We start from the raw sequence: 15277 nt of genomic DNA on the forward strand, positions 1-15277 counted from the left end.
TTTCCTGACTGTTCTATCTCATTAGTATTCCATTCATAATATAAAGTATTTTTGCTTGAGAACAAGTTGAAGGAAGAAAGAGCCTGGATTGGGCTGAATCCTTTCTAAGCCTAGCTTGTCCTCTGTAAAATGGGGAAACAGCACCCATCCCCACAGAGCTGCTGGAAGGACTGAGGAAGATGATATATGTCAACTATCCATCACAGAACCAAGCATAGGGAAAAGTGCTTCATTGTAGCGTTGGCCGATTCTGAAATTGTAAAAACTCTTAAACACAAAATGAGGACGCCTTGGGACGGTGATGGCATTATTTTGACTTGGCACCATTTTATTTACTTTGAGGCAGTGCGTTTGCTTGCCTTGCTATGAAAAATATTACCATTATTAAAGCAGCAGCAGCTGCTGGGCCAGCAGTGAATGCTTATTTTGATTTGCACTTTGTGGAAATAAGGAGTATCTAATTTTATGTAAGTGCTATTAACATGAATAAACATTACAAAGAAAAGGAAATGGACTTCATAAAAAAAATGATTAATGAAACATAAAGGAAGACTCCCACGTTTCAAAACAATGAAGATGCTTGAATTTTATTTTGTGTGTAACTGGTCAGAGAAGAAGCCACTTAATGGCTGAAGGAAAACGATCTGTCCTCGTCGGACCTTGGCAGTCCTGGTACTTAACGGAAACTTTCCCAAGCAGAGCCTAGCTGCTCTGCAGTCTTCCATCCATCCTGGGTATCTATGGAGGATTATTTTTGAGCACCATGTCACCACTGTGGATTTAAACGGCAATGGCGTGTTTCTTCTCTACCCACACCCTGTGTGGAATGTTGGTCTTTCCTGACCACATCAGGAAAGCTACAACTAGGCAGCACAGTGCTCTGACCACAGCCCTTCAAAATGTCCCGAATGAATACACTGCAGAAGGGTCAAGAGGAGGTGAGATTTCCAGGGGGAAGGGCAGAGAAGTACACATCTTCCTGGTTTCACTGGATGCTACTAGGCATGTAGCTCGTTCTCTTGATAACCCTGTGAAGTGCTGTGGTCTCCATTTCCCTCTCACGCCAAGGACGAAGACAGTGGGGCTAGAAGATCCAGATCCAAGTCCCAGTTTTGCTGTGTGATCTGGGTGTACAAAGAAGGAGCTTCCCCACCCTCTTGACTCTTCCCTGACGATCGCTGTCATACCCAGTCCTTGACGAAGGTGAGGGCTTAGACCCGCCCATCAGGTAAGCCCAGAAACTTAGCCAAAAATGACTGGACTAGTGGCCATCCTTGGGTAATCCTGACCCAAGCTGGACCAGTCCCATCCTTCCAGCTGTGTCAATCAGCTTCAGAGACTCAGTGCAGGGTACTGGAGTGAGGGGGCAGGTAGGGCCTGGGCTGCCATCCTCTGCCATCTGCCCAGAAGAAAATCTCCAACCGTCCTATCATTCTTGCCCCTCATATTCCAGGAAACAGCCCCATGAGTCTTTAAAGCAAGTCCTTACTGTGCTTAAACGAGCTGTATTTTGTTTTGTTGGGGGCAGGGGGAGGGGTGGTAGAATCTGTTACTTACAATGGAAGAGCCTAACTTCATCATCCCTAGAAAAGAGGAGTTGAACCAGACAGTCTCTAAAGGCCTTTTTCAGCTCTGTCAAATTTATTTTATCACACAGTCATCAGGTCAGGTGCTAGGCTGAGCACTGGGGACATGGCCGTCTTGGCTCTTGCCCCTGAGCATAATGCTACAGAAATACAAGGTATCCAAGCTGTATTAGTAGTAGGGGCTTGGAAGAGCTTCTATTCTCCATCCAGAGCACGTGTGGCCATGAAAGGGGTGATCCAGCTTGACGTAGCCAACTCTGCTTTCTTCAGCAGTTGGTACCAAAATGTAGTTGCTATGGATGATGTTCTGGTTTTATTTTTCTAACTTCTAGATGGTTGAATCGGGTGCTGTCTTATCAAAGGGACATATATTCCAGTTCTCTGGGGAAAATTACACCATAGCCTCAGCATTAAAATTCAGTTCTTACGTAAGTGACCACAAACAGCACCACAACACTGGGCTGCTCAGAATGGTCTCTGGGCTGGAAGAACCTACTGTGAACTCTCAGACTCTGTTATGACCAAGTGGGGTCAAGTGCTTCCAGATCTGACTGAACCCCTGCCTCACAAATAATTAAAACTCATCTTCCTGACAGTGAAAAGAAGCTAGGAGACACAATGAAATGTAAATCCAAGGATAAGTCCTTTTCACTTTCAGGCGCCTGCCTCTAAACCAAAATAGAATTCCTTGTGGCCTCAGAGCTTCAGGCTGTAATCAGTAAAGCATACAACGTAGCTGCATGCTCTGTCCTAGTCAGAGGCAAGGCATAAACGCTTCCCCCCAAAGCTCCCCACAAATGACTGGAATCAAGTACCTGCATTTATGACATAACAGAAAAAGTGGCCCCTTACCCCACAGCCCCAGCAAAAATCAAATGGGGCAGCACTGTCATGGCTTTGATGCACCAGTGGAGAGAAAGCAGGGGGAGGGAGGAAACAGAAAGAATCTGCAGGCACAAAGGAAGCCCAGAGAGTGAGGCCGCACCAGCAGAGCCCAACTGGGCCAACCCTCAGGCTGGTCTGGGTCAGTGATTCCCTGACCTCAGCCACCAAGAGCTGTCTATAGAAAACTGAGGGGTCGGTCTCCTTCAGATGAAACTGGCTTTGACTGTCACGTGACCCCCAATAGTGCAAGTGTTACTGGTGCCCTGGCCTTCCCGCCAGTCTCATCTACGCTTCCACCATCCAGTTAGCTCTTCGAAGGCCCACAGCTGGCTCCATCATCTGACCTCTTCATCACCCACCGTCCTGAAATGAGTCGACCAAGTGTCTTGTCCTCTCGGCTACACATTCGAGGGTCTAATCCAACAGTAATGAACAGCAACAGCATGAGGATAATAAGAACAATTCTTTCTAGAGCCCTTACCATAGAAAAGGCACTATCCGAAGGGAGAGGTTCGATCCCCAGGAGGGAACTGACACACAGTAAAGTTCAGTAACGTGCCTGACACAGATTCCAAGACAAGAGGGCTACAATGAACCCAGGTAAGGGAACCCAGGTAAGGGAACCTAAGTGTCGCCACTGGTTCACAATGGAGAGAACTCTACCCATCTCCCTACCAAGGAATGCCTCTTACCTCCTTCCTCCCCACCCCACAAAAGAAAGGCTGACTAATCCTGACTGGTCAGACCTTGACATTCATCAGGCCACATTTTACCAACGATGAAGTCATGTGATGAGTGCCTCTTTAACACTGAGGAAACTGAGGCTCAGATGGCAAAGTGGTCTCGAGCCCATCACTTACTCATGTTTAACTACTACATATGAGAATGGCTCAGGCCAATGTCTGGCTCTAGCCCCTAAATGACTAGGTTACATAAATGGAAACCACCTCTCTTGAGGCTCCCTTGACTCACAGATATAAAGGCAAAAGTCTGCGTAGTGTTTGAACATCCAGAACCCATAAGGCTTCTGACAAAAGCCTCTTAACTTAGCATCAGGGAAGGCTGCTGTGGCCCCAAAGCACACCTTGTGAGACCAAAATTTACACCAGCAGACTGGCTAGCAAAAACAAGTTCCGAAAATCAGGTTTACGTTCCACTCCTCTGACCTAGAAGCAAGTTTTAGAGAAACCCACCACGGTGTACAAACAGCCTCCATACCTCTTTTTTGAGAGCATGGTGCAAAGAGCCTGGGCTGGAAGTTGAGAGACCTGAATCAGATCTCTGCCCAATTTCCTTCCCATCTTAGGCTTCAGTCTCCATAACGGGACAAAGTTAGGTCTATGTGAGTCCTCATTCCTTCTGAGTTTTCTCCCATGGGGATACAAAACTCGAAGATTCTTCTAGGAAACCAATCACAGGAGTGAGATCATATTTGGCTTCCCAACTGCAGGAATCTTCCCAACTGCAGGAATCAGAGGAAATCCAAGCCTCTGAGCAGCGGAAGATAATCCTTGCTACACCACTGAGCTAATATAGTTTGACCAAAACCAAAGAGAGCTGGCATGAGGGATATGCTGAACCCTGTTATTAAGGCATCTATTATTGTTTCTGAAATACTGCACGTGATTATTAGACTCCCATCACCACCTCCATGGGCCCGTCAGAGATCAAGGCTCCTTGGCTGGGAAGCACCAGCTTAGACTTTCTCCAGGTTCCATTTGCCTTCAGTTATTAGAGATTCCCAACACCCAGCACAAAGGCAGGGCTGTGGACAACCAGGAAGCCAGAGGCAGGCAGCCAAAGTCCTCCAGCAACCTCAACCAAGAGCAGTGGTTCTTTGGCCAGGGCTGTGGGCAGCTCGCAGTCAAAGACAGGCTGGTCAACAGTCCCAAACTAAGTATGCCAGGGGAGAGCTGGAAGCCACTGGGCCTTTTTCACGTCTGCTGAGCCCAGGGACGACTGCTGGCAGCACCATCTAACTACAAACAGCTGAAATTTCGAGGGCAATCCAACAAGAGGTCTTTGAAGAACAGAGAAAAGGAGTGGTCTTTGCCTTTCCCTTTTTCTTCTCTACCCTAAACTCTTTTATCGCTGGCACTAGAAATCAAGTAGGGGTAAGAAAATTCAGTACATGTCATTTTTATGGGCCCTGAAAGACAAAAAACAAAATAGAACAAAAAATTAGCAGACAGGAAGCACAAAAGATGGTGACATACAGAGGAAACAAAGAATTCTAGATCCAGAGATCCTGCGTTACACTGATCATGTAATTTACCTCTCTGGGCCTTAATTTATTCACATGAGAAAGAATAAGGACGCTATCACAAAGGCGTTTTATTAGATGGCACACATGGAAAATGTTTTTTAAATCCTAAATATGTATATTAAAGGCAAAGAGCATTAGCCTGGAATATCTGGCTAACAGTTTGAGCCCTATTTTAGAAAAAACAGGAGTTCTGGTACATAAAAGAAATTTCCTTTTCTCACTGCTTCTGCAGGCAAATAAATATATTCCTCATTCACTGACCTTTGCTGCTTATGTCCAGAGAAAACTCATCCTCAGTACCTTCGAACTGGATCAAAGGCTGGACCACAGAGCCTGAATTCTACGTAAGAGAGCAGCATCAAGGGAAGACTTATTCACCTTTTGCTGTTTTATCTTCAAAAGGTTAGTGACAAAGAAAGCATCTTATATTGACCTCAAACAATGCACAGAACTAACCCTGATTTTATCTAAACTCTGCCTGAGATTTACTTTGAGACCATAACCAACTTTAGGAGCGGCTACCTAACTAGCCTTGCTGCTTAGTTTATCAGCTTTCAAAATTTAAGAGAAATACTGCAACTGCATTCCAGAACACTCGGAGCCCAATGAATGAGATCAGACTTCAAGCCCTGGCCACAGAGGCCCTATGTGTGAGATTCCACAGATAACACTGGAGAACCTAAAAGCATTTATCATAGATTAATGACCTCCTGTCATCAGCACAGAAGATGAAGTCCAAATGAACATGAGTAAAAATTAAAAGTTACTTGGAGGGTGAAGAAACATACAGGTGTAGTCTAACTAGTATGCACAGGGGTGTTACAGAAATGGGATCCATGCCCAAATCTACTACTTACTATGTGTGTGCCCTTGGGCAAAAGATTCAACTGCGGGAAGATGGGTCAAACATAGTAGTAGGGCCCAGGTAAACATTAAATAATAGTATGCATGGGGTTTGCACATAGTAGGATCACTAATAACTGGTGAAAGAGGCCTACCTGCATTCCACACCTTCATCCATTTCTTCATTCTTCAAACATTTCTATGGCCGCAGGAGGGACTAAGCATGTCATGTGTTTATGTTAACACAAGTGAATTTCTCATGCAAGACCCACACTTCATTGTCAGCTCCCTTCAGAAAACCCTTAGATGGAGTACTTATTAATAGCAGGGTTGATCTTCTTACTATCCCCAGGTAATAACACACTGCTGGGCACTGGACAGTTTGTATACCAAATGGATGGTAATTTGAGTGATTCACCTTGCATTATTGGGGTGAATGCCCTAGTATCATTTTCCCCACCCGCAAACTGCCCCTTCCCACCTTGTTAAGAATGACAGCCCTATTTACCTCTTTCTCAAACACCATTACTTCATCCATAACACAATCTAGACAACAACTTCAATATCTCAGCTACACTTAGCAAAATGACTTGTACCCAGCAGGTGCTCCCCAAAAATGCTTCGAGTGAATGCTATTCCTAGATTATGCCCAAAAAGATCCCACACCTGAATCTGAAAAACCATATCAAAGTCTCTGAAAACACAGAGAAAAAAAATAAGGAATGTATTTAAGTATTACTATTAAGAACTCCCTGGAATGGAAACATGAAGAAAAACTGAGCCATGTAGGAACTCAGGCACCTCTATTTCATGAGATCAAAATTAGAAGGTACAATGAAAAGGGAAGCCTCTTACATTCTCTACAAAGCCACTGAAATACGTCTTTGTGAACATTTGGAACATCTATTTTATGTTCTAATTGCTTAAGGATTTCCACTGCCATGGGACTTTGGGGATGTATCGCTTCATCTCTCTAGGCCTTGATTTTCTTCTCTGTAAAATGGAGATAACAACTGTCCCTCCTCCATAAAGGTCACATTAGGCTTAATTGTGATCATGCGTGCCACATGCCTACAACAGGCATGGCACAGAGCAGTCGTTCAGTAAATGGGCAGGATATGCCCCCTCCATCATCACAAAAGTTAAAGTGCTAACCCAATATAAAATAACCAAGCAGACCTTCATTTATTACATCGACTTCAACCAAGCACTAAGTATCGACCAGTCTAAGCCTTTAAGTGGAAAGTCTCTCCTATTGTCTCCCAGAACAGTGGTCCTGGAATGCCTGCTTCCCCTCCTTTCTCAGCAAAACTCTGTCTTCTCCTAGTCTCCTAGTCATCTACTCATAATTTCCAAATAGTCACGAGTAAAATGGCACACTGCTGAATAAGCAAAACACCGGCTTTTTGCTTGGAAAACACTCAGACCTCAGGATGAAACCCAGGCAGCTAATCCATTCCTGCTTCCCAATAGCAGCCACTTGTGTGCGCCAGCCTAACCGTAACCCCCACGTCCTGTGGGACCTTCTGCCCCCAAAGGTGAAGCCCAGAAGCAAACTCTTAGCCTCCTTTTACTACACATTTCTGACCCATTTCCTACAGTGATCTTCACAGAGAGATTTAAATAAAAGCACCAACATCTGCAAAGCAGTCTGCCAACGGGACACACCAAAAGGGGGGAGTGTGGGTTAATTTAGGGTTCCAAGCTTAAAGAGCTACAGTTTTTTTAGCTGGGACAACTACAGGTTAATTAGGAAACCAAAGGAAAAAAAAAAAGTCTGTAAATAAACAGGAAGGCATTTAATAACTGGAACTAGAAAATGATTTTTTGAAAAGAATTCCAAGCTGCGCAAGTGAATTCCCATTCCCGAGTTTCCACATCACCAAAAAAGTACCCAAAAGTCCTACTATTCCTAAGAATAACCACAAAGTAACACAAACAGCATTCTTAAAGTTTCCAAGTATCTCACTTGTGAAGCATATGCCAACAAGATTTTGTGGTTTGCCCCAAAACTTTTTCTTACATTTTGACGGCAACAACCTTAAGCCTCGTATTTTTTTAAGAACTGAATTCTGATCCACTTAAGATATTTCTAACAATGTGCCCCTTCCATATATGCAAACTTGGGGGTAAATAAAAATTCAACTTGGTGGTTACCTATCAATAAGAAACTAACAGGTATATTTCACTTTATGCAAAAGGCCATCATTCATAAGTCCAACTTCATGTCCTATGAGTCAAGAGTTAAAGATGCAGATTAGGGCAATGAATCCTTGACCAGTACCATACTGAAGTTCAGAAAAACAATTACAAAATTATTGTGTCATTCTGACTGTAACACTTACTGTAATGTTTTTGAGAGCATGAGTATTATCAACATACTCTAACATGACACTTTTGAACTTCTAGCCTGATTCTAATTCCTCCTCAAATTCCTAGGTGACCACATTTGTGTTATGATTGGATCTATTTTTCAACCGAACCCTGCAGAACAGTATACCTTATTTTTAAAAAAAAAATGTATCTGTTGCATTCACATTTAAATTTAGTTACCTCAAACACAGATTTAGAGCAGCTGCATCTAATTAACATTAACTCTATCCTCTCCTGTGGCTGTGAAATACATATACCCCTACAAACAGCATTATCAGCTACTTACCCTTACCACACCCCACACAAACAGAACACAGTAACACTATCTCAATGTGCAGAAAGGGAAAGTTAAAATAACTGACAGCTCTATTAGCAGGCACTGAAGAACTTATCTAGAAGGAAAACAACCACTCAGTCTCATCAATGTCGCATCCTTCAGGAGGCATACACAATTAGTACACAAAAAGGATGCAAAATGCTCCTGCATCAGCATGTTCCAATTTATCACTATTAAGTGAAGGACAGACCCATCATGAGGTTGAATGCCTGGCAACTCCAAGTATTCCCAGACACTAAACGTCAGGTTAACACAACAGAACGACAGGTAACAAAGAACACCCCCCACCCCAACATATTTACTTCTGGCTTTCCAATAATCTTAGCTGATATTTCTCCAAATGAATTTCAAAATTCAGTTCAATAACCCAACATTAACTTCATAGAGAATCCTAAAAGCTTCCTCAACTGGCATAAAAGGTTCAGACTAATTTACTGCACCAGGAGGACAAGACAGGACCCAGCACGAAAAGAAATTTCTCCCCTCCTCAAATTTAGGACCTTAGGCTTCAGAGTACCAATTCTGCATATAACCTGGCCTGAAGAGTGAGTAGCAAAGCTTGGACCAAGAGCAGTTTCCCATAGAAGCTCTAGCTTCTCAATATTATAGAGAGCTGGCTGTGGTGAGTTTGTATCAGAAAGAGGTCCCCAAACCTCACATAAGCCAACCACAAGATAATCCACCCCAGGAAAATGATCTGCCTTCCTAAGTTCCCCCAGTGCTGTCTTTTTCAGTTGAAATAGGCTTGGCTTGTTTGGAGGGGAGTGGTGCTTTATGGCACTTACAGATGGTGCAGAGTTCCAAGGCAAATGTCCTATTTTTACTGAGGTTCAGAGGCTTTGCAACTCTTGGGCTTGCGGGTTCCTCCTTACCTACCCACCCGGTCCTATCACTAAATTCACTTAAATTGTAAAGGAAATTGCTCTGCCCTTGGTCCTGCCCAGGACACCCGCGATGCCTCTCTGGAGGGTCTAGATAAGGCATGCTGTTTTGCAGTCTCAGGGCCCCCTTTCTTCCAATCCGGCCAGCTCTTCCGGCAGCCTCAGGTCTCCCTTCACAGCTTATGTGTGCCCTGCGGGCAAGTCCTGCTGGCGCAGCAGCCTCGGAGGAACCAAACCCTCCGGTGCAGGGAGCTGGGTGGGGACCTGTCTGCACAGATCTCTCTTTCCACCCGGGATTTAGGCACTGGAGACTGGATGGGGAGGAATCCTAGGGTGGAAGCAATCGCAGCCAGAGTCTCCTCTCATCCCTTTGGGGTTTTATTCGCGGGCCCTGGCCTCTGCAGCTAAGCCTGCCTGGCACAGCCGGGATATGGAGAGGGGCATTCACTGACCATCTCCCAATTCCTTGCTGGTGACCTTGGCCACGTTGCTTCGCCTCCCTCTGCCCTCTGGGGCCTGACATCACTTACTTCGCGGGTTATGACAGGGTCAGAAGGATGTGGAAAGAGCCTGGCAGGCTGTATTGCACCCACGAAGGGTCCAAGACAGGGAGAAGACTTCCCTCTTCTTTTTCCTAGTGGTGTCAGGAGCCCGCTCCACCCTCTCCCCACCTCCATCCCCCGGGGAATCCAGCGCCCCGGCAAATGGGGCAAGGGGCTGCTCATATTAAGTCCCCTCTTCACCCGGGAGTGGGAAGGGGGGAATCCCGGAGGGGGTGTGGCTGCCCCAGCCCCCGATCTCCCTTTCCTCCCCGCTCAGAAATCCAGACAATTCAACTGCGAGGCACCGGCTGCGAGCGGGGGTCATCGAGGCGTCCCGGCGGACCGGCCGGGGTCCCGGTGGGGCGCGCCGGCCCCGACCTACCTCCTCCAGCAGCGTGACGGTGTTCCTGCAGTTGTGCAGACGCGTGGTGAAGCTGGACGTGGTGGGCGAGTTGTAGTCCTCGGTGGTCTCGGTGATGAACTCGGAGACGGAGATCTGGTCCGGCATCCTGCCGGGGGGGCGAGACACAAGCGGGGGCGGGGAGTGAGTCACGGCGCAGGCTCCCGGGGCCGCGGGCCGCCCGGCGGCTCATGAACGCCCCTCGCAGCCTGCCACCCGGCGCCCGGCCTGGCGCGGCTCCCGTCCCCGGCGGCGGCGGGAGAAAGAGCGGGCGGAGCGGGCGGCGGCGGCAGCGCTCGGCGCGGGGCCCTTCAAACTCCGAGCGGCGCGCGAGGCAGAGGGTTCTCGGGGACCCGCCTCCCTGTGTTCATGCCGGCGGCGGGGGAGGGGGCGCGGCGCCACGCGGGGGCTCGGGTCGGCCGGCGCTGCCTCCCGAGACGCTCTGACAGGCGGCGGCGAGCACAGCGACTGACTGAGCGCACACTCCCGCGGGCGGGCGGGCGGCGGGCAGGCGGCGCTCCCGCTACGGTCACGGGGACAAACAAGGAAGTGCTCTGCGCACGCGCCGCCTGCGCCCCGCCCCGGCCGCCGCCGCCGCCGCCCCGCCCCCGTCTGCGCCCCGCCCCCACCCCCGCCCCGCCCCGCCCCGCGCTGCCTCCCGGGTCGCGTTCCGACGCGGGCGCCGGGGTGGGGGCCCGCACGGCTTGCGGGGCTCCGGAAGCTCGCATCCCGGCACCGCCCCCGGAGCGGTTACTTCAGCGAGCTCGTTACGCCTGCGTTCTGCGAGAAGACGGACCAAAAAAAGTTATGTGCGTTCTTTTTTAGTCCCGAGTGGGTGCAGGAAGCGAGGCCGGGAGAGCCGCCTCCTTCGGCGAGGGCCGCGGGCAGAGCGAACTGGGCGCGGGCGCAGGGGCGGCCTCAGGGTCCCGGTTGCAAGCGGCGCGCTCGCCTGGCTCCCGCCCTTGGTCCCCGTGCAGGGCGCTCGTCGACTTGGAAGGTGCAGTTTGCTTAGGCTGCTAAAATGCTAAGACAAATGAAAGAATTTTTTCTTTTTTTTTTCTTTTTTTTTAAATTACCATTTCTACTCTTCCATTTGCACTGTAAGTTTTTTTAACCCGCAGGACACATGCAGGTCAGGAGTGCAAAAGGCACTTCCGGAGGGGCAAATGGTGTACAGTGCTCAGCAGATGCCAAATTTCAGCGAGAAAGTACCAACAGATTGCTCATTCCTTGGTCCTGGCAGATGGCTATTTTAACTAGCTCGATCTACATGTCCAAAGAATCCATTTAATTTCTCACCACTGATTGCGGTTAAAAAAAAATTTTTTTTTTTTTTTAAAGAAGAAAGCTAGGCCCTTGGGAAGCTTCTCAGGACCCCTGTAATTGAAGCCAATAGGAGCAGTCTTACAAACTCATCTCCAAATGTACCCCCTTAGGGCGGAAGGCTGGCCCTGTGGCCTCTCCCTAGGATTGAGTTCCTGCCATCTGGTGTGGTTAAGTGTCCATTCCCTAGTCCTTACCCACAACAACAATGGAGTGCCCCAAGGCAGGGATCTTGTCTAGCATTGGGCCTGGCACAGAGAAGTAGCCAAGTGCTAGTAAAATGAAAATGCATCACCTCACTGTCAGCAAATACTAAGGGCCGAGGACGTGCCCTGGAGATTCAGTAATGACAATGTCCCTGCTCACAAGAGCTTCCCTTCTAGTAGGGAGAAAACCAGCCAATCATGTGATAGAACATGGAGTACATAGAAAATACGACAATGACGGAGGTGCCACAGTGTAAGCATGTTCAGAGAAGGCCTGACAGGTGACATCTTGAGCAGAAAAGAGAACAAGAGGCTGCGTCCCAGAAACATCCTGTTGGCTATGGGGTCTTGGCCTTCAGTTGCCTCACAGGAAGACGAACCATGGATATTGAGAAAGTAACTTTGTGCACAGAAAAGCTATTATGAAAGGAGTTCGAGGAGTTTTATCTACTGTGTTGGCCCTAGGACCCTACACTCTGCCTCCAGCAAAGCACTCATCTATGTGGTGTAGGCAAGGGTTTCAGCTAACTATAGGGAGAAGTTCATAAGGCAGTGCATGTGAATAAAGATTTTTTCTGGCAAAGTAAAGCACTAAGAAATGAATGTGGAGAGACAGTCTAAAAAATAAGTAAATAAATAGGCACTCACTTTCTCCTCATTAGCACTTTAAAAGTTTGTTTGGGGCAGTGGTGCTAGGATGACTCAATCAATTAAGCACCTGACTCTTGGTTTCCCCTGAGGTCATGATCTCCTGGGTCATGAGATGGAGCCCTGGGTTCCACACTCATCTGGGAGTCTGCTTTAAGATACTTTCCTCCTGCCCTGCCCCCACTCCTCTCTCAAACAAATAAATAAATTAAAAAAACACAAATTTGGTTTGGGACACACCAAGGTTGAGGTTCTGGGGAGTTAGCCAGATGGCAAGGGCCGGCAGCTGAAGACCAGCACCTGGAGGTCACTTGGTCGTGTGCAGTGCTTGACAGAAAATTAGCTTTTGGAGTAGGAGCCACTCAGAAGAAAATCTTTCCTCTTTTTCACAAACTAACAGAGTCATCCTGCATCTTCAAGTTCTGTGACTTGGAGCAAATATGGCTCCTACTAGCTTGGGCTAATTAAGCTCTGGGACTTAGTTACCCTGTGCTTCCCCATGGAGCAGAGGAGTAGAACACCCAGTACTTGGACTTCCATCCACTCCAAGGAGGACTTCCTCTAGGCTGGAAATCAATTTTGACTTTGATGTTGTATTTATGCTATCCTCCTCTATATCGCAAGTCATCTAATGCCTGTCACCTCCCCGGGGTTGGTTGCTCCTTCCATCCTGCATGTATGACATATATAAATGCCTGATAAATATGAGCTGTTATTAAAAGCCTAGAGTCAGTGAATAATTGCCTCAGGTCCCAGAGCCCTGGATTGCCGACCTTTCTCTCCTAATAACCGATGCTGTCACCGTAAGCCTTAGTGCCATCCCTGTGAAATAAAGAGGGGGCGTGCCAAAAGACCACACAGATCCCTCCCAGCTGAAGCAGAGTCTGTGTATACCCCTAACTCTACAATACAAGGAATAAAGTTTATTATGAGAAGCTAAGCTAGCTGCAGTGGTAAATAGCTGGGGATTTCTTTTCGTAACAGAATTCACCGGAGAGCTCAAAATGCTGCCATCAATTGTTTCAGTTTCACTTGGAGATTATGTTATACTGTTCCTCCTCCCCATCTCCTCTGGCCAGGAAAGGAATATGTGAACAATGAGATATTGTGCCCCGGTAAGTATATACCTCCTCAGACTGGTCTGCAATTAGAATTTCAAAGGTTCACACCTCTACCCACAATTTCTGGGGTTCGTGGACCATAATCCTCCTTACAATTTGACACCATGACCCGGTGCACGCCATCTGCACCTCTCATTTTCTCAAATAGCCTGAAAACCATTCCTGGATATCTCAAAGTGAATAGAGTCTGATGAAGGCAAAACTTAGAACGCTGGGTTTCTTTGTGTGGAGCTGCTCAGAAATCTACATCCCCCTCTGCAGAGCCAGGAAACACACACACATACGTACACTTGTGTGTGCCCGGCTTTGAAGGAAGCATGCGTCATCTTTGCTGTTGTCATCATCCCCATCGAGGCAGCTGAACACCCTCACACTCCTCAAGCAGTTTCTTACTCTGAGCACTGCTGACTGGGTTAAGCCAGGAGTCCTTGTAGCATGTTTTAATAAGAAGAGTGGTGGCTAATTCTCCTGGACAGGGATGGCACTATGGACCCCACTGTCATCAGGGAACTGGCAGACTTCTCTCCAAGTACAGGCTTCACTCTGTCCCACCTACCTGCAACCAATGGGGTGCACTTGCAAAATGGCCAACAGTGCACTGGAGAGAGGGTGGGGTGGGGAGTTTGGGATGCTCTCTGGGGGTAAGATCAGCAGCACCAGGCAGCATCCCAACCCGATGGGATGGAACTTACAGCATTCTTCAGAAGCTCCCAGTGCCTTCATGGGACAGGGGCAATAGGGTGGGAAGAGAATATGCTTTATGCTACGTGAACTGGGGTTGGAATCTCTATTCTGTTGATCATCGGCCTTGTCTTCTCATTTGCGAAGTCAGCGCAATAATAAAACTACACTGCAGGCTGTTAGGGGAAATAAACGGAGGGGATGTGGATAAAGAGGTTGACGCATAGTGAATAATCAACCAATGTTCGTTCCCTCTTAACTAGCTTTTTATGTGAAGTATGACTATAAATACACCTCTTTTCATTCCAGGACTCAGATATATCTCTAAATTAGTCACCTGGAGGAGGAAAAAAGAGGGGGGGAGGGGGAGGCCACATAGCAATTCCCACAGTAGGAGATCTCAGATTTGGGAATCCTCTTCAGAGACCTGGCTTATTCTTGTAAGCATCCTTTGTGTGGTCAAATCCATGAGTGATGATTTTGGACTTTGGAAGTAAATAACCAGTATCTTGCATCCAATAGAATGAAAACAAGTCAGGATCAGAAATGAGTTAAGGCCGTAAAATAAAAGCCTCATTTTCACGGAACACAGTTCCTATGAAGAAGGACATTCAAAGCAAGGCAACTTCTAGAGGATAGAACAGGGCATTTATTTTGCAGGAGCATGAGTTATAAGCTGCATGAATTTCATTTGGGTTTACTTAGTTTTCAGGAATTTGTTTATTTTGCAGGAGCATGAGTTCTAGCTAAAAATATTTGGAAAAAAAAAAAAGATTTGGGTTCACCTCTCTGCTGCGTAGCAGCTCTAAGACCCTGTTGAAGTAATTCACTTTTCTGGGTCTCAGTTTTCACATCTTAAAAATGGGAACAATGATAATAACTGTGTTAGTGCTCTGAGGATTCAGTGAACTAGGCCATGTAACGTGCTTACCAAGATCTGAGCTATCTATCATAGTAGACAATACTTTTCAGATAATATGGGAATACTGAAAACCGTATCTGGAGATATAGATTCTGATACTACTTCCCAAAGAAAGAAGGAAGGAAGGAAGGAAAGAGGAAAAGAAAAGAAAGAAAAGAAAAAGAAAGGAAAGGAACACAGACCTGCTATGTACCAGACACTTTGCTAAGTGAACAGATTTAGAATTTTGGACACACATATCCACCCCGCTTTTCTTTTTTTTT

The 15277-nt window shown here is 47.0% G+C and overlaps 1 protein-coding gene and 1 long non-coding RNA gene across 5 annotated transcripts in view; both read right to left on the reverse strand.

Moving 5' to 3' along the window:
• The window catches only part of ASAP1 (ArfGAP with SH3 domain, ankyrin repeat and PH domain 1), a 351640-nt gene that overhangs the window by 263581 nt on the left and 72782 nt on the right, over positions 1-15277 (reverse strand). For all 4 annotated transcript variants that reach the window (XM_032316148.1, XM_032316146.1, XM_032316149.1 and 1 more), the window contains exon 3: positions 10096-10222. In XM_032316148.1, the coding sequence (XP_032172039.1) occupies positions 10096-10222 (127 nt within the window). The remainder of the gene's footprint in view (positions 1-10095; positions 10223-15277) is intronic.
• LOC116575054 lies at positions 572-10088 on the reverse strand. The gene is made up of 2 exons (XR_004279577.1): positions 4999-10088; positions 572-4620 (listed from the first exon to the last, which is right to left on the reverse strand). It is a non-coding gene; the product is annotated as an uncharacterized LOC116575054 (long non-coding RNA).

This window comes from Mustela erminea, chromosome 16 (genome assembly GCF_009829155.1).
Source record: "Mustela erminea isolate mMusErm1 chromosome 16, mMusErm1.Pri, whole genome shotgun sequence".
NCBI classification, from domain to species: domain Eukaryota; kingdom Metazoa; phylum Chordata; class Mammalia; order Carnivora; family Mustelidae; genus Mustela; species Mustela erminea.